Genomic DNA, 19,597 nt, shown 5'->3' with positions numbered 1-19,597 from the left:
TGGGAAATAGATGGAAAAACAGTGGAAACAGTGTCAGACTTTATTTTTTTGGGCTCCAATATCACTGTGGATGCTGATTGCAGCCATGAAATTAAAAGACGCTTACTCCTTGGAAGGAAAGTTATGACCAGCCTAGATAGTATATTAAAAAGCAGAGATATTACTTTGCCAACCAAGGTCCGTCTAGTCAAGGCTATGGTTTTTCCCATGGTCATGTATGGATGTGAGAGTTGGACTGTGAAGAAAGCTGATCGCCGAAGAATTGATGCTTTTGAACTGTGGTGCTGGAGAAGACTCTTGAGAGTCCCTTGGACTGCAAGGAGATCCAACCAGTCCGTTCTAAAGGAGATCAATCCTGGGTGTTCACTGGAAGGACTTATGCTAAAGCTGAAACTCCAGTACTTTGGCCACCTCATGCGATGAGTTGACTCACTGGAAAAGAGTCTGATGCTAGGAGGGATTGGGGGTGGGAGGAGACAGGGACGACAGAGAATGAGATGGCTGGATGGCATCACCGACTCGATGGACATGAGTTTGAGTGAACTCCGGGAGTTGGTGATGGACAGGGAGGCCTGGCGTGCTGTGATTCATGGGGTCGCAAAGAGTTGGACACGACTGAGCGACTGAACTGAACTGAACTGAATATCATTATATATTGAGAAAAAGAAAAGTGGGTTTTAAGATTTTTCCCCTAGCTGTTTATTGTGGCAAGGGCTGCTTTATAGAATTAGATGTCATGGACATATTCTTCATGATTAATGTTAAGATTCCATTTTTTTGAGTCATTGTTTTCCCTTCAGGGAGTCGAAACACATAGAAAACTTTAAAAAAGGGAGTGTTAAGTGAGTAATAATCCCACCTTATTTTGGAGGTGTAAAAGCAGATGTAATCGTATGTATAACCTTCAATTAGAGCCTTAGAACAAGTGCAAGGTGGAAAAGAGTCTATTTTATAGATGAGGAAACAAGTGGAGCTAGAAAATACTCAAGATGGAGAAGCTTGGAATAGTTTTTGGTTTTTTAGAAATATTTAATCAGTGACTACTTTTTTATACTTACTGTTGGTTTGTGATATTATATGACACTTGGGTTTTTCTCATTTTATACCTACTTTGTAATATAAAAATCAGTATTTACTGTTAGAAAAGATAATTTTCTCTTATGTTCACTGGTTAATGTTTATAGAGATTTTGCTAACCTGTACTCACACTAATAAAGATAGCTGTGAATGTCATGTATGTTCGTGGAAACCCAGATTTCTCTGCTTTTTGAGATCCTTTTTGTTTTTCTTAGTTGTACACTCTAAATTTTAGGCTGTTTGAAAGCTGTGTCAACAAATAGAAATTCATAAACTGAATCATAAAATAATGATAGTTTATCCTCATTATTTGTGGATTCATATTTTTTAATATTTTGAATACTAAACTTTATTTGTAACCTCAGAATCAGTACTCCTGCTTTTGTGTCACTCTTGGACATGCTCAGAGTGGCAAAATATTTGAGTTGCCTTATGAGCCCACTTTTAGTTGAGGTGAAACGAGGCTATTTTCAGCTCCCATGTTATTTTGTGATCTCTTTATCTTTTCAGGCTATTTTCTGATTTTTAAACTTTTGCTGTTTAAAAATCTCCCAAGTGTTTTGCTGTCTAGTGTTCCTATACCCTTGTTAGATAAGTTCAATCATGAGTCATAGTGCTATTGGCTATGAGCTCAGTGTTAATGGATCCACAGTATGTATTAGGTGTCTTTAAACAGTAACATAAAAAGGTTATGAATTGATTGGTTGATGAGAATATAGTTGCAGGAAACTAAGCCCATATTTCCTTTAGGAACTATGGTTCAGTATTTACTAACCGGTTCAAGGTGACTTTATAGAATGTAAGTACTACAGATAGCAGGAATCAACTATAGTAAAATGTACTGTATATTACTTGCATAGAGTTTTATAATTTTGAAATGTTTTATAATTTTAAAAACATGTTTTAAATTTGAAAATTTTGTACTTTTGAAATGATTTTCATGTTTCTTATCTTTGGTTTTCATGTTGGCCTGTGAGACAGACAGGTAGATATTGTTATTCTTATTTTATACCTGGAAAATATTGTGAACTAATTATATATTTAGTTCCAAGTTGGTTTTATCTTAATGTTTCATTGAGTAATGATAAAATTCTCCTTTTCTGTTTTGTTTTTTTTTTGCAAATTTAATTCAGCCTGATGAAAACAAAGATGACATGCATTACGATGCCGAGATTATCCTTAAAAGACAAACCTTGTTAGAAATACAAAAGTTTCTCAGTGGAGAGGATTGGAAGCCAGGTGCCTTGGATGATGCACTAAGTGATATTTTAATTAATTTTAAGTTTCATGATTTTGAAACATGGAAGTGGCGATTTGAAGATTTTTTTGGAGTGGATCCGTATAATGTGTTGATGGTAAGATGGGATGAGGGGGACCTGATTAACAGTTTACTTTTTAAAATACTTTAAAAAGTTCACCATAATTATATTGAGAACTCACACTAAGTCACTGATACTGGGTTGATGAACATGCAGCACAGTGGTACAAATGCTTTTGTGTATTCGAGTCCCGTTCTTTTTCTTTGCTGTCAGCCAGCTCTCTTTGCTGGGGAGGGTGGCTTGGCTTGACTCTGAGTTTCTGTTCCAAGGTGCTGCTGTGTCTGCTCTGCGTCGTGGCGTTAGTGGCTACTGAGCTCTGGACCTGTGTTCGTTGGTACACCCAGCTGAGACGCGTTTTATTCATCAGTTTTCTCATCAGTTTGGGATGGAATTGGATGTATTTATATAAGGTAATATATAAGTAGAAGTTTCTACAACTCTAAAGTGTTATTTCATAATAGAAGACTAAGCTTTTTAGAGCTAGTGGATGCCTCTGGTGAGGGTGTGAGGCAGTGATTGGAGTGCTGGTGAGGAAATTGGCAGCTGCTCAGATATCCCTGGTTTTTTGGGTCCTTGACCAAGTTAGTGGAGGGAAATGTGCAGTCCTGATTTTCATCCTGATGATGTGTGGCATCTGGACAGCTAAATTAGAATAGAGTTATGTAGAGACGTGAAAAATTCTCATGTTGGTAACTTGGGGTATGTCTTTTTTATTCTTTGCTAGAAATGATGCCAAAATACTGTTTTCTAAAGTTAGATTATTTTATGACTATAAGAATGGTATATTTATAGCAGAGAATATAGAAAAGACAGAAAAATAGAGAAATTTAATTTTTAAAAAATTGTCTAGGGAATTTCCTGGCAGTCCAGTGATTAGGACTCGGTGTTTTCACTGCCAGATATCCAAGTTTGGGGAACTAAGAATCCTGCAAGTTGTGTGGAGTGGCCAAAAAAAAAAAGTCTATAATTTTACCACCTAAAGATAACAACTGTTGATGTTGTGAGGTATTTATAAACTTTTCCCAAATTTTTATTCTTTAAAAATCAAGACCACGTTATATATTGAAATTTGAAAGAAGCATTATTTTTCTTGACAAATTGACATCTTGTTCCTGTCAAACTAGCATAATCATTGAAGAAAAATTTTGGACCTTTTTAGCAAGATGAGTCAAGTGGCCAAATATTTTTAGTGAATCCATCTGATTAAATCTTTGTGATATTTCTTTAACCTTTCTTTCTAAGTTCTGTAGCTTCTAGAACTAATTATTTACAAATTAGAGGAAGGAAGAAAGTCTGGTTGAAAATTATCTGTGATTTCCCCCAGGGCTTTGATTTATAAAAGATGTTTTGGCCATTTGTGCTGAAAATCATTCAAAGCAAAACACCATTTTGTCATGAATTGTTTAAGAAAGTGAGTAGGCACTTAATATGTATAGCTATGTTTTGGGGCATGACATGAGCTATATTTGAACTAATTTTTAAAACAATCTTCTCAGTAAAAAGGTTTTCTAGAATTCCTCCTCATAATTAATTTAAAAGAAGGCAATTGTAGTTAGTTCTTTACCTATTGAATGTGTTTTGCCATGAGTTGAAAAGAGCCACTCCTTTAAAATAATATGTATTTTTTCCTGTGAAAAATTTTTCAATAATTTGGTTTGGATGAATGGTGAAGACACGCTTTGAAATGTGGTTTTTAGGGTGAGTAGGCATAATCTTCATTGTTAGTAGCCTTTCACGGTTCCCTTTGGTGTTGGTCAGCTCGCTTTTGCCCAGCATCAGGCTGAAGTTGCCAAGATGGAGCCATTTAACAATGTGTGTGCTGAGAAGATGAACTGGAGTGGAAGTCTCTGGGGTAAGATATTGGTTCTCTTGGCTTTATTTTGAGTAGAATTTCTGAGAATGAGGAAACATATTTTAATAATTACAAACAAATATTAAAATGCCAGAAGGAGGCTTTCCACAACTGAATCGTTAGTATCAGAACAGGCAGGAAGAGTCATAGGCTTCAGTGACTTCTGTGTTTATGTAATGTCACAGGAAAGGGATAGAAAATATGTATGTGCCAGCTCTGATATTATCTGTCTGCCTGAATTGGACTCACTTGTGTTCATCTAGTTCTTAGCACAGTGTCTAGCATGTTCTGGGTCCTCAGCAGAAGTTTATTAGAGTGAACCAGTGTATTTTCCATCTTTGAGTTCATCTCTGTATTGATTGTGAAATCTTACGTTGTAGCTTCACTGTATGTTTTTTTTTATTAAAGGGGAAATTATTTTACTTTTCTTTTCCTTCAGATTTTTTAAACATTCTCACTAATGTTGACTGCCTTTAGTTATATGTACCTAATGGGAGTGGTTTAATGATCAAATGCTGTTTGTTAAAAGTCCATACAGTGACTGACTCAGAATAGAATTTCAGCAGCAAATCAAGGTGTCCAAAAATCTTAAAAAGATTTCGGTGCTAAACCAGCCCAGCCTTATTTCCTGGCCTCAGGGAATAACTGAATGCCTCTTGTAGCTCATACTAGTACATGAAGTATTATTCAGTTCAGTTCAGTCACTCAGTCGTGTCCGACTCTGCAACCCCATGGACTGCAGCAGGCCAGGCCTCCCTGTCCATCACCAGCTCCCGGAGTTTACCTAAACTTGTGTCCATTGAGTCGGTGATGCCATCCAAACATCTTATCCTCTGTCATCCCCTTTGCCTTCTGCTTTCAATCTTTCCCATCATCAGGGTCTTTTCAAATGAGTCAGCTCTTTGCATGAGGTGGCCAAAGTATTGGAGTTTCAGCTTCAATATAGTCCTTCCAATGAACACCCAAGATTGATCTCCTTTAGGATGGACTGGTTGGATCTCCTTGCAGTCCAAGGGACTCTCAAGAGTCTTCTTCAACACCACAGTTCAAAAGCATCAACTCTTCAGTGCTCAGCTATCTTTATAGTCCAACTCTCACATGACCACTGGAAAAACCATAGCCTTGACTAGACGGACCTTTGTTGGCAAAGTAATGTCTCTGCTTTTTAATATGCTGTCTAGGTTGGTCATAACTTTTCTTCCAAGGAGTAAGCGTCTTTTAATTTCCTGGCTGCAGTCACCATCTGCAGTGATTTTGGAGCCCAGAAAAATAGTCAGCCACTGTTTCCACTGTTTCCTCGTTTATTCGCCATGAAGTGATGGGACTGGATGCCATGATCTTAGTTTTCTGAATGTTGAGCTTTAAGCCAACTTTTTCACTCTCCTCTTTCCAAGAGGCTCTTTAGTTCTTCTTCACTTTCTGCCATAAGGGTGGTGTCATCTGCATATCTGAGGTTATTGATATTTCTCCCAGCAATCTCTTTCAGAATTTTCTGCAGTTAAAGTATTATACATGAGTCTGATTTAGAAGAAGAGAACTAATGTTCTACTTTGTTTTATAAGTAAAGAATTGACTTTTTACATTTAATTTTATTGAGATAGTTGAAGATTCACAGGTAGTTGTAGGAATACAGAGAGATCCTGCAGACTCTTCACCCATTTTTCCCCACTCATAACATCTTGCATAATTATACTAGTGCAGTATCGCAGGCAGGATATCAACTTTGATATAAGCCACCTATCTTACTCAGATTTTCCAGTTTTTTCTTGGATTCCTTGGTATGTGTAAAGGACTGTTTTTAATTATTTACCTTTTAGAAATCTTCATAAAATATTTTCTCTGTATAAGACTTGTATAATTTGAATGGATTTTTAAAATAAACGTTTTGTACATGAGATGACATTTTAGAAAATCACTATTAGTTGGAGTCTGTTTGTAAACATAGTTTAAAATTGATTGGGGGTTATGGGGGGAAGGAGAGTTAAAACTAAAATATTACTTGGGAATGAAATGCAGCTGAAAAAAAAAGACTATTTCTTGTCTGTTTTCTAACAGAATGGCTTAGAAGTTCATGGACCTATAAGGATGACCCATGCCAGAAATACTATGAGATCTTACTTGTCAACCCTATTTGGTTGGTCCCCCCAACAAAGGTTAGAATATATTTTGTGAAAATTACTTACACAAAATGAGTAAAAATCTCTGTGTTTATTAAAAATTGTTTTTTTTTAAAGTCGCTTTTCTAATAATAAACCTTTGTTCTAGGAAAAATACTTCCATTACATAGTCATTTCCACATTAAAAGTATGTGATAACATTTAAATTGTGGGATTTTGTAATTTCAGCCTCAGCACAGTTGATTTTGACTTATTCTATGCACCTCAATTCCTTTGAGGGAAAAAATTAAGTTGCTTTAACCTTTCGTTGTAGGCACTGGCAGTTACATTCACCAACTTTGTCACGGAGCCCTTGAAGCACATTGGAAAAGGAACTGGTGAATTTATTAAAGCACTCATGAAGGAGATCCCAGTGTTACTGCACATTCCAGTGCTGATAATTATGGCATTAGCTGTCCTGGTTAGTACATAGCACTGTTAACAATTAATAGGGTTTACAGAAAAAGGAAATTCTAGGATTATTAGGTTTCTTTTATGTTGTAAATCGGGCTAAATCATGCTTAATGGCATGAAAAGATGATTTTTAAGTGATAAACGTTTGTTTATATTTGTCTGTTCCTCTTAGTAAGAAAACGGTTCTCAAGTTTGTAGATGTCAAAGTGGTGATTTAGAATAATACCCTCTTTTAACATTTGTTTTTTAAACTTTGTGAATTAATACGCGTGGTATCAGTTGCTTATGTCCTCTTTGAGAAAAGGGGTGTTATTTCAGTGTGAGCTTCTTTGCCACATTGAGAACCAGAGAACATTGGGCTTAACAGAATCAGAGAGGAGTGTAGAAAGAGGTGCATGTACTGAGAAACAATTTAGGGGATCCAGGAACAGATATTTATTAAGGAATCTTACAGTGTTACTTGTCATTCGTCCATGGTTTCTTCAGGAACAGATATTTATTAAGGAATCTTACAGTGTTACTTGTCATTCGTCCATGGTTTCTTCAGGAACAGATATTTATTAAGGAATCTTACAGTGTTACTTGTCATTCGTCCATGGTTTCTTCAGGAACAGATATTTATTAAGGAATCTTACAGTGTTACTTGTCATTCGTCCATGGTTTCTTCAGGAACAGATATTTATTAAGGAATCTTACAGTGTTACTTGTCATTCGTCCATGGTTTCTTCAGGAACAGATATTTTTTAAGGAATCTTACAGTGTTACTTGTCATTCGTCCATGGTTTCTTCAGGAACAGATATTTATTAAGGAATCTTACAGTGTTACTTGTCATTCGTCCATGGTTTCTTCAGGAACAGATATTTATTAAGGAATCTTACAGTGTTACTTGTCATTCGTCCATGGTTTCTTCAGGAACAGATATTTTTTAAGGAATCTTACAGTGTTACTTGTCATTCGTCCATGGTTTCTTCAGGAACAGATATTTATTAAGGAATCTTACAGTGTTACTTGTCATTCGTCCATGGTTTCTTCAGGAACAGATATTTATTAAGGAATCTTACAGTGTTACTTGTCATTCGTCCATGGTTTCTTCAGGAACAGATATTTATTAAGGAATCTTACAGTGTTACTTGTCATTCATCCATGGTTTCTTCAGCTCTTTTTTGGGTTGATTTTCAGCCCTTACCCTAATAAAGTAGTTGTCCCATAAAACAAAATGCAAAGAACTCAAATGTGCCATGGGAAATTATTAAAGAATTCTCTTCCCTTCAGGATGTAAAATTTGCTGTGTTCTATTTACTTAAAAATTATTACTCTTTTGGTATTGCTATTTGGCTTGTGACTAGGATTCATTGGTTCAGGGATCTGTTTTTGTTCCGTTCCGTCGCTCAGTCGTGTCCGACTCTTTGCGACCCCGTGGACTGTAGCCTACCAGGCTTCTCTGTCCATGGGATTCTCCAGGCAAGAATACTGGAGTGGGTTACCGTTTCCTTCTCCACTGTTTTTGTTAGGTGACATTAATTGTTTAGTAGTAGTTCAGTCTCTGAGACTGAAATTAATAGCAAAACCCTGTTATTGCTTGTTGCTTCATCTGCTGCCTTTTGCTGCTCCATCTTTAAAGAGTCATATCTCTAGTACAGTGGTTTTCAAAGTTTTCTTCTCAGGACCCTTCTGTAGTCATAAAAACTGAACACCACAAAAGCACTTGTTTGTGGGAGGTTTATTTATTGATATTTATCAGAAATTTTAAAAATACAGGTATCCACAAGCCCACAGTGCATGGGCCATCAGAGTGAGGGAGTCATTCTAGCCCCTCAAGACTCCACTGTACGTTTCACAAGGAGAGAGTGAAGAAAACCTATGTCTTTGTATTATGAGAAGTTTAGACCTTACAGATTTGTGAAAGTCTCCGGGACCCCCAGTGGGTCCCTGGGCACACTTTGAGAACTGCTGCCTAGTTTTTCCTTGGAGTATGACTCAAAACTTTTTGAATTTTAGCTGTGGCTAAAGCAAGTTTGTAAAATAAATAAACCTACTGGAGAATATTTGTATAATGGTCTGTCCGTCCATCCATTCCGTCGCTCAGTCGTGTCCAACTCTTTGCGACCCCGTGGACTGTAGCCTACCAGGCTTCTCCGTCCATGGGAGGTATGCAACTTTAATTTTCACCATCTACCTTATATGATGGATGTGAATATAGACAGCATATGAGCGATGATCAGATGATTAATACCTTTTAAATTTCTAGGCTTTAGCCTAACTGCCGGAGAAGGCAATGGCAAGCCACTCCAGTACTCTTGCCTAGAAAATACCATGGATTGAGGAGCCTGGTAGGCTGCAGTCTGTGGGGTCGCTAAGGGTCGGACACGACTGAGCGACTTCACTTTCACTTTTCACTTTCCACTTTCACACAGTGGAGAAGGAAATGGCAACCCACTCCAGTGTTCTTGCCTGGAGAATCCCAGGGACGGGGGAGCCTGGTGGGCTTCTGTCTGTGGGGTCACACAGAGTCGGACACGACTGAATTGACTTAGCAGCAGCAGCAGCAGCCTAACTGCCATTATAATTCAATAAAAATGTGTCCAGCTGATTGAAATGTCTACTTAATATTTAAAGATTTCTCAAGTTTTGTTATGGGCTATTCTGGTTTTGTATTAATCTAGAGAAGAGATATTTAATGAAAACCCAGTGGAACTAACATGTTTATGTCTATCAATAACACAAGTTAAATTACATAATTTTGTCGGTATCAAGGAAATCACCTCAAAATGTCATTGTCAGTCAGTCATTAAGTACTCAGGAATATGTGTTTCTTTTCTTTCTAGAGTTTCTGCTATGGTGCTGGCAAATCAGTTAATATGCTGAAACATGTGGGTGGTCCTGAAAGAGAACCACCCCAGGCACTTCAGGCAGGTGAAAGAAGACGGCAGCCGACAATTGATTATAGACCCCATGGTGGAGCAGGTGATGCAGATTTCTATTATAGGGGCCAAGTTAGCCCCATTGAGCAAGGCCCTAATGACAAAACATATGAGGGTAGAAGAGATGTTTTGAGAGAGAGAGATGTTGGCTTGAGATTTCAGACTGGCAACAAGAGCCCTGAAGTGCTTCGGCCATTTGATTTACAAGAAGCAGAGGTGAGAGAGCATCCCAAGGTGGTACCTGGTGTAAGTCAGCAACTGTTTATTTTGCTGTCTCTTAATGCTAGGCTGAAGTGCTTCCTATTACGCTTTCGGTTAAGTGTTCTACTCTTACCTTTCACGGTTAATTATATCACCAGTGATGTAATTATTCAGTTTCCCTCATTCTGGTCAAGTTAGTCCAGCCTCAGAAGAAATGAGATTTAATTTTTATGTTAAATACTAGTTAGCAGTAATTTGTTAGAACAGATAGCAATTCGTGTGATGTTTTATAGGAAACCAACAAGTGACCATTACTGAAGTTTCTACCTTTGAAGAGATCAGAGAGAACTACCCCCTGAGGCTGGAGCTTTAGGGAGCTGGCCCACAGGAGAGCCCTAAAACCTTAGCTCGATGGGACAGTGAGCTGGGGAAGGATCAAAAACCTTGCTTTTCCAAATCTTTCGGCTGGCTAGACTAACTTTTTTATCTGGGATATGGTCAGGCCTCTTTTCCACCATTATTGGCCATTTAAAGGGACATTTCCATTTCTTTTTGAGAGAAGAATTTGTATTGTCATTTGCAAAGTTTATGTTGCAGATATAAACCTTTGGGAAACCGTAACGAACACAGTAGAATCTAGGAACTTGTAGAATCCTTCCCATGGAGTTCCTGAGAAGGATAAAACATATCTGCATCAGTCTAGAAAATTAAGATGTTCTTTCAGCTTTAATAAAGTGCACGTGAAAGTGTTAGTCGCTCAGTCATGTCCGACTCTTTGTGACTCCATGGGCTGTAGCCCACCAGGCTCCTCTGTCCATGGAATTCTCCAGGCAAGAATACTGGTGTGGATTGTCATTCCCTTCTCCAGGGTATCTTCCCGACCCAGAGAGACCCAGAGATCGAACCCAAGTCTCCTGCATTGCAGGCAAATTCTTTACCATCTGAGCCACTGGTTATCTGTTACTTAATCTCAGAAATCCTCCAATTCCCAGCTCACTTGAAGGGAAAGCCAAAGATATCAAAACGGCCTAGGGCTCCCACTGCTCTCCCCTCCCATGCTCCCTCCACGCTCATTCTGCTTCAGTCACAAGGGCCTCCTCCTGTCTACTCCTTGAGCTCAGCCTTTGTACTTGCTATTCATTGTCTAGAATGCTGTTCCCATATATTCATAAGGTTCATTTCCTCAAGCCTTTACTCATATCATCTTTTCGGACCATGCTAATTTAAACAGCAATTCAGCCTTCCCACCCCCAGGTTGATACTTTTATTGCCCAGTAAATTCAGGGAAGGGGGCGGGAGTTTGTCTGCTTGCTGTCATTTGTATCCGTAGGACCTATAACTTAAGGTATGCTCAGTGAACATTCGTTAGTGAATTATTCTCCCCAGGCAAGAGGAGTTAACAGTACTGGTCACCAGTCTTCCTGACCCTTCCTAAGCTGGGTCACTAGACCACCGAGCATATCCTGAGTGTCCCACTCCTCCATAGACAGTTCTTTTTCTAATGTTTATTTTTAGTTGGAGGATAATTACTTTTCAAAGTTGTTGGTTTCTGCTGTAAAACAAGGTAAATCACCGTAAGTATATATACATAGCCCCTCCCTCTTGAGCCTCCCCCCACACCTTCCTGTCCCTGTAGGTGATCACAGAGCCCAGGCTGAGCTCCCGTGTTGGGCAGCAGCTCCCACTGTCTGTTTTACCTGTGATAGCGTATGCTTCGGCCTCCTCTCGCCACGCGCCTCACCCTCTCCCTCCCCCATTGTGTCCACAAGTCTGTCTTCTGTGTCCATAGACAGTCCTGTAAAGCTTAACATTTATATAATTACAGTCCAGCACTGGGACGAGGACTTGAAAGAATTCAATGTTTGCTATAACAGATTTGTGGGAACTTGTTGAACATGTTATTACAAACCTTCATGTTACGTTAATTGAACAATTACAACACTGTAATTCTCTACTTTGTAGCTTAAATCACCTAATTTGGAATCGAAGCCCAAAGAGATGGGTGAAATCCCGGGAGAAAGCACTCTGACAGAAAGCAGTACTGAAAGCAGCCAGCCTGCTAAGCCCGTCTCTGGCCAGAAGGTGTCAGAAGGTGTAGAAGGTTCGCCCGCAGTGGAGAAGGCCCAGCTTAGGACTGATGCCGCAGGCGGACCAGAGGAAGGCAGCACATCCAGCCCAGCAAGCACTACAGTGGAAGTGTGTGGCTAGAGGAACAGACATGGGGCATAGTTCTGAGGTCGTCTTCGAGTTCTGTAAAGTAATCTCTTCACAACTGTTTCTTCTGCAAATATTTTGATATTTACTACATAGGTGCCAACTTTAAACATCAGTATTTTTACTGACAATCAGAATTAACAAGTGTGCATGTGTCTGTTTAATTTCATTTCTTTGATATTAAGATGCATCCCATAAAGTTTTTGAAGTGTTAATTTTGGAACAGGATCTCATAGATGAACATATGGCAGGTATTAATGATTTTGAATCATGGAAAAGACCATGTGAGGTAGGGGACATTGAAAAATAAGTTGTTGTTTATAGGCATATATAGGAACCAACTCACCAAAGTGTGTTTTGACTTTTGGAAGTCCTATGATACCTGCTTTAGTTAATAGAATTATTTGTTAGTTGTGCATCGGACCCAGAATGTTTCTAAAAATGGTGGTTACTCAAGAACAACATTTAAGGAAAGTCACTGTAGTCAAGTTTACCCTCGTCATGCACTTCAGCATTTTCGTGCAGCCAGGGAGTCTGCGTCACCAGTCAGTCTCACCCACTGTAGGCTGCCCACCAATCAACCTTCATTTCTCAACTCTTGCAGCTATTACGGGGCCTGCTTCTTTATCACCCCTCTTACTTTATCCTTAGACAGAACTGAAGATTGTCAGGGGAATTTAGATTACATAGCTTGTTAAATTGGTAATCTCAGTTTTACATACTTTGAGAATGGCTTTATTTCACCAGCAAATAAGTGCAGAGCCTTTATAAGGCCTGTTTTCCTTGCTACTCAGAATCCCAGATTTGAGGTTATTAGATATTACTGTATCTTACATTAAACCATACTGTCCAAGCCATATGAAGTTCTGAATTTTAGAGATCTATACAAAGAGAAGGATAAATACCCTGATGAAAGACGAGTGGGTTTTTAACCCTAGACAGGTGATGTAATCCACACTTTACTTATTCTGATTTTCAAACTATTCTTCATTTTAAACTTGAAAAAAAAATGCAGTTTATAAATTTTGCACAAAGTCTAGCTAGGAAGCCACAATTATACACATTCGGGTATTCTTTGTTTTAACCTTCACACTACAAGTTCCAGTCAGCTGCTTACTAAAAAATGATAGCACGAGTAGTTTTAAAATTTTCATGCTGGCATTTATTTCAGAAAAGATTTAAAGCATTTGCTTTTTGTTGTTTTTTTATGTGAAATGCAGAATACCCCTTCTTGGCTCCCAGAAGCATCTCTTAGATGCCTATAACAAATTTATGTGTTAATAATTTTCTACCTTAATACTGCAAAACGTCATTAGTATTGATTTCATCAGAAAGGTAATTTTTCCCAATAAACGCAAAATGATTTATATGAAACTTTATAACACAGGCATGTGAGGATGTCTGCATTTTGGGACAGACTTGTGAACATCGACGTATAGAAAGTGTCCCCTGGGGGCCAGGTCTGTTTGCTCAGTTGGTGAATGTGCTCCCATATCCTCTGAGCGGTGAAATGGATGCCTCAGTTGATAGACTGTAACTGTGAGAGTAGAGTTAATGTTATTTTGCACTTCTGACTGCTGCTTATCAATCCAAAAATGAATCTTTAAAAGAAAATTTAAGTAAAAGTTCACCTTTGTATTCTTTCATTACAGAAGGATGAACTCTGCTTTGACAGCTAGCAAGGCAACAAGGTACTCCTATTGAAAGATAACAGCAGAGATCAGGGAAGACTTATTAAAGCAAATTGAATATTCAAGGTCAGTTTAAAACTAAAAGAAATAGGCTTGTTTATTGTTCAGCCAACATTGATCATTAAAGTCAAGGATTGTCGTAACAAGCTTTTAGGAATATCAGACTGAGGCAAACAGCTTTTTTAAAGCAATTTTTAAGTGGAGTGGCTAACACTGAATGTTTAAGAGCTGCCCAAAATAAACACTTATTTTTACATTACTGTGTTTGGTATGCTGTCTTTGCTCAATAAACGTGCTTGTAAGAAAAAGCCCCACAAAATTTAAGTGCAGGTTTTGGTTTTAAACAGGTGCTAATCCAGGACATTATACCCTATATATAATATATAAAACATAACATAATCCGGGTGTTAGCTAAGTACTTTTCACAAAATTTGTGTGATTTTAGAACAAAGAAGAATCTTTTTTTTTTCCCCCTGAGCTCTTAATGTGAGTCCAGATTGTATAATTATCTTCTCATTTTTTAAAACATTGGCCATTTGGAGAAGTGGTTCTCATTGCCTATCAAAATCACCTGAAAGATTTTTAGAATGAACAGAGACCTAGATCCCATCGCAGCTGTGCAGAATCAGAAGCAACCAGAAGTGAATGAGTTGCCAACTTGTTCCAGGTGTGGGCATTTGTATTATGCAATTCAGTCTTTGTCCAGAGCCAGCTCAGTCCCATCCTTGTTGACTTGCTTTTGCTAAACTTATGTCATGTCACATTATGTCCCCTTGTAAACACCTTCAGTTTCTGGAAAGAGGAGGAAGAGGCTTAATGACAACTGAGGGCTTAACCTACATCTTTCATACTTAATTTTTGTGGCCTAGGTTTTTGGCATAGTCACAAAAGGGTTTTGGGGTTTTTTTGGACATTGGGTCCTAAAAAACTTAACAATAGTATTGTGCAACAGAACATACAATTTTAAACCATTACATACACACACACACCTCCCACGTACACACACATGTACATATATACATACCTGTACTTATATATGTGTATATATATACATAAATTATTTTAAAAATTACACAAAGAGGCCAAACCACACTAAAAGAAGTTTATTCTTAAATTCTTTTATGATGGCTTTGGCCTAAAAATATATTGAAAATAGAGATTTTCTTAGTGGAAAAAAAAATCTAGATTCTTTAATAGACTTTATAATTTTTTACACATTGGTCAAGTATATTATTTTTATGAAACAGCGTAATTTCTCACTACATCCATGGTTAGGTATAAAAAATTGCCATTATCAATTAAGAGTAAAAAAATTACCTCAACAAGAGGATTAAATCCTTGTCTAGATTCATGTTAACTTCCTACTTTACAAATACTAGGTAAAGGAATCTAACAAGTTGCCAAAGAACATAATCCCAAGCAGTAATCACAAAAGTTGATGAAGCACCTTTCAAGACACTTCCACTCAGAAACAAGTGAGTGTCCAGAGGAGTGTTAACACTATACTATTAAAGGTTAAATATTTACATCATGCTAGAAACATTTTAAGCTGTAGTACAGTGCTATACTTTCTCCTTTTGAGGAAAAAAGTAGTAGATTGAATTTCCCTGCAGTGTTCTGAAAGGAAATAAGGTCATTAAAAAAAAAAATTCCACAGTATACTAGTGGTTTGCTTATTTTTTCCCAGAATATTCAAGTTCCAACAAAGCATTATTCTGCAAAAGGTCCTTGAGCCCAAATTCATTGTCTCGGTTTTGATCTCTCTGTAAAAGAGCTCTCTGTTCATCCATTCTTTTTGCTTGAGACCGTAAAATAAGGCTAAGGAAGTCCTCATCTGGTACTGTTGGTCCCTTTGTGGCAGCAGGTGGGGGAGCGCATCTCTGATCATCTAATCTGGATCCCTATAAATTCACAAGTAAGAGATTAAAAGACAAATAAGCACCAAGGTATGTTACGTCTACCATTTACAATAAGAAATGCAGCTTTAAATGTTTACTGCCTCTTAGAACTGCTTAGAAATTTACTCAGTCTTTAGATCTGAAAAAAGTAAGATCTTTTCTTTGAAATGACTTATATAATCAGAATATGCCGGTTATGTTATAGTACACAGAAGTATAGCCATAGCTTCATGGCTTTGGTAAGAGTAGTTAAGACACAAGATCACCTGTGTCCACGATGACCATTCAAGATTATAATCTTACCATAATAGGCATCACCAAATAAAACTTACCAAATCTGTAGGAATGTAATGTGAGGTACAGAAACTGCATGGCTTCCTTATAACACTGACTTTGGCCAAGGTTCAGCAAACTGTAACTCTACTGCCCATTGTTTTTGTAACAGTACTTTCAACACTGTGCTCATTTGTTTTGAACTGTGTATGGCTGTTTGCCTGCTACAATGGCAGAGTTGAGCAGTTGCAACAAAGGCCAAAGGGCTCAAAAAGCCTAAAATAGTTTCTCTATGGCCCTTTACAGAAAAAGTTTGCCTACCCTTGGTCTTAAGCATTTAAATCTTTAAGTTCTAGCTTATGGTTCTTACAAGTATGTTAGAAATGTTTTTGATCAAATAAAAAATAAAAGCACTTTAAAAGTCTGCAGGATAGTATCTGGTATTGTAGCCTAAGAGGAAGAGTAGGAATGTGATAGCTGACATCTGAGTGCCCTCTGTGTTGCTAGGCGCTGTGTAACTGACGTGCCTAAACATTTAGCTGCACGATCCCGTGAGGATGCAGTGGTGGACTGGCTGCCTAGTCAGCACCACCCTGGTGAACACACATACCTGGTTCACTCTTCATCTCTCCTGTCACAGTTCTTGGTCCTTTCATTGTCCTCTAATTCATCCAGCACACAGGCACTTCAGTTCCTAGAACTCCTCCCCTCTGGTGTTCTCATCCTTACCCTCTGCCTTATCCATGAGCTCTCATGGTCAGAGGCCAGACATAGTTATTCTTATAAATTGCACCATCTCTGAAATCACTTTAATATCCCATGTTGACCACTGACTCCTATTTTTCCAGATCAGGCTCTCCAGTACTCTTCTAGTAAATCATTTTTTAAAAAACTGAGATAAAATAAACATAACATAAATTTACCATTTTGCCCACTTTTAAGTGTACAGTTCAGTATCAGGTACATTCTTACTGTGTAATTATCACCACCATCCATCTCCAGAACTTTTTTAGCCTTGCAAGACTGAAACTCTAAACCTATTAACAACTCCCCACCCTCCAGCCTCTGCAACCACCATTCTACTTTGTCTCTATTAACTGAACCATGCAAGTGGAATGATACAGTGTCTGTCCTCTTGTGACTGTGTATTTCTCAGCATAATCGCTTCAAGGTTCATCCATGTTGTAGTATGTTTTTAAGGCCGAAAATATTCCACTGTGTAAGTACACCACATTTTGTTTATCTGATCATCTGTTGGTAGACACTTGAGTTGCTTCCAACTTTGGCTGTTGTGAATAATGCTGCTGTGAATATGGGTGTTCATGTCCTTGTTTTCAGTTCATACCTGTTCATGTCCTTGTTTTCAGTCATACCCAGAAGTGGGATTGCTGGATCACATGATAATTGTTTTTAATTTTTTAAGGAACTGGCATAGAGTTTTCCATAGCAGCTTCACCATTTTATAATCCTACCTGCCATGCACAAGGGTGCCAATTTCTCCATAACATTTGCTATTTTCTGCATTTTTTGGTTTGTTTTGATAGCTGTCCTAATGGATGTAAGGTGGTATGTCACTGTGGTTTTGATCTTCCTTTCTCTGATGTCAAGCATCTTTTCCTGTGCTTATTGGCCATTTGTATATCTTCTCTGGAGAAGTATCTGTTTGTGTTCTTTGCCCATTTTGAATCAGGTTTTTTTGTTGTCGTTGAGCTTTTGGAGTTCTCTATATTCTGGATTAATCTTTACCAGTTACATGATTTGCAAATATTTTCTGTAGGTTGCCTTTGTGCTTTGTTGATAGTGTCCGCTGCATAGAAGTTTTAAACTTTCATGAAGTTCAATTTGTCTTTTTCTTTTTTATTCCCTATGCCTTTAGTGTTACAATCAAGAAACCACAGCTGAATCTAAAATCATGAAACTTTCCCCTTATGTTTTATTCTAAGAGTTTTATAGTTTTTAGCTCTTATATTTAGGTCATTGATCCACTTTGAGTTAATTTTTGTATATGGTATTAGGTATGTATGTATGTAGATATCCAGTTTTCCCAGCATCAGTTGTTAAGATTCCTTCCACAATGAATGGTCTTGGCAACCTTGCTGAAAACTGTCTGACCATATATGAGTCTTTACTTCTGGGCTGTCTGTGTATCATTATGCTTGTATGATACTGTTTTGATTATGGAGCTCTGTAGTAAATTCTGAAATCTGGAAGTGTGAGTATTCCAATGTTGTTCTTCCTATTCAAGACAGTTTTGGCTATTTGGGTTTCCTTGAGATTCCATCTGCATTTTAGGATGCATTTTTTTATTTGTGTAAAAAAGCGTCACTAAACTTTTGATAGGGATTGCACTTAATCTGTAGATCACACTCTGGGTGGTACTGACTTCTTAATAAAAACTGTCCATGAACTTGAGACTTATGTCATCTTTAATTTCTATCAGAAATATTTTGTAGTTTTCACTGTATGAGTCTTTCACCTTCTTGGTTAATTCCTAACTATTCTCTTTCATACTGCTTACAGCCTACTGTAAGTGGAACTGTGTTTTTAAATTTCCCTTTTGGACTATTCATTATTAGTTTATAGAAACACACTGATTGTGGATGTTGATATTATATCTTTTAACTTTGTGACTTTCTAACTTTTTTTTCTTGGTCAAATCTTTGATTTTCTACACATAAGATCCTGTCATCTCCAGGGAATTTCCTGGTGGTCCCGTGGTTAGGGCTACATGCTTTTAGGATCATGGCTTCAATCACTAGTTGGGGCAACTAAAATCCCTCATGCCATGTGGTGCAGCCAAAGGAAAAGAAAAAGACCCTGTTATCTCTAAAACAGAGACAATTTTACTTCTTTACCAATTTGCCTAATTGGCTTTCCTTTCTGTTTCTTTTCCTTACCTAACTGGCTAAGAAGAAGCTATCACAAGGGAATGTTTCCCCGAATAATCAACTAATTGCCTCACTAATATAAAATGAGCTTTTCCCAAGTTAGAATCCTAATACTGCAAAAGTTCTCAACATCTGAGCTACATACAGAATGACAAAAATATGCAGACGTACCTGACATTTGACGAGGATGTCAAAGAAGTCTTCATCAGGCTCTTTGTTGTCACTAGTCATCAGATGGCCCAGTACTGACTGACTGTTGTTTTGTGTCAGACGAAGCCCGGGCAGATTACTGAAACTGGCCCTCTGGTCATCTAGACGGCGACTCTGTGAGCTGGCAAGAAGGTCTAAAAATTCATCTGTGTTGGGGGACACCACAGAAACTGGTGGTGCTATGGATAGAGGGGAAAACAATCCAAAAATAACAGTCATTTAAGCGACTGAACTGAACTGATCTGAAGCATATTATACACATGTAATTTATTCCTGCCTTACTCAGTCCCAGCACCCTCCCTGCACTCTTGCTTTAGCTCTGTTGCTGAGCGTCACTGATAGGCTGGGGCCAGACTAGACAGGTGGTGAAGGGAGAATCAATTTCAGAGTACTTCATATGGTTATTCAGATTTGACTGTATTTCCCTTTATCTAATAGCACCTAATATGTAACTTTATAAGATACGGGGCTAGATTTTGGAG

The 19,597-nt window shown here is 37.9% G+C and overlaps 2 protein-coding genes across 5 annotated transcripts in view; one reads left to right on the top strand and one right to left on the bottom strand.

Annotated features, from left to right (window-relative positions):
* Positions 1–14,106, top strand: part of CLCC1 (chloride channel CLIC like 1) — a 37,453-nt gene extending 23,347 nt beyond the window's left edge. For 3 of the 4 annotated variants that reach the window (XM_055403699.2, XM_055403698.2, XM_088835537.1), the window contains 7 exons: positions 2,211–2,432; positions 2,666–2,806; positions 4,155–4,248; positions 6,304–6,401; positions 6,679–6,825; positions 9,645–9,986; positions 11,904–14,106. In XM_055403699.2, coding sequence (XP_055259674.2) covers positions 2,211–2,432; positions 2,666–2,806; positions 4,155–4,248; positions 6,304–6,401; positions 6,679–6,825; positions 9,645–9,986; positions 11,904–12,149 — 1,290 coding nt within the window. In that variant the 3' untranslated portion in view covers positions 12,150–14,106. The remainder of the gene's footprint in view (positions 1–2,210; positions 2,433–2,665; positions 2,807–4,154; positions 4,249–6,303; positions 6,402–6,678; positions 6,826–9,644; positions 9,987–11,903) is intronic. The other variant, XM_088835538.1, reaches the window with a different exon arrangement.
* Positions 14,107–14,232: 126 nt separating this feature from the next.
* Positions 14,233–19,597, bottom strand: part of GPSM2 (G protein signaling modulator 2) — a 54,856-nt gene continuing 49,491 nt past the window's right edge. Inside the window, exons 14-15 of the mRNA XM_055403691.2 lie at positions 19,077–19,294; positions 14,233–15,747 (exon numbers count right to left, since the gene is read on the bottom strand). Of these exons, the coding sequence (XP_055259666.1) occupies positions 15,520–15,747; positions 19,077–19,294 (446 nt within the window). The 3' untranslated portion in view covers positions 14,233–15,519. The remainder of the gene's footprint in view (positions 15,748–19,076; positions 19,295–19,597) is intronic.

Source organism: Moschus berezovskii, chromosome 4 (assembly GCF_049115385.1).
Source record: "Moschus berezovskii isolate FMDL1 chromosome 4, NW_MosBer_1.0, whole genome shotgun sequence".
Taxonomy (NCBI): domain Eukaryota; kingdom Metazoa; phylum Chordata; class Mammalia; order Artiodactyla; family Moschidae; genus Moschus; species Moschus berezovskii.
The sequence above is the reverse complement of the archived record's forward strand: the minus strand, read 5'-3'. Positions and strand labels throughout refer to the sequence as shown.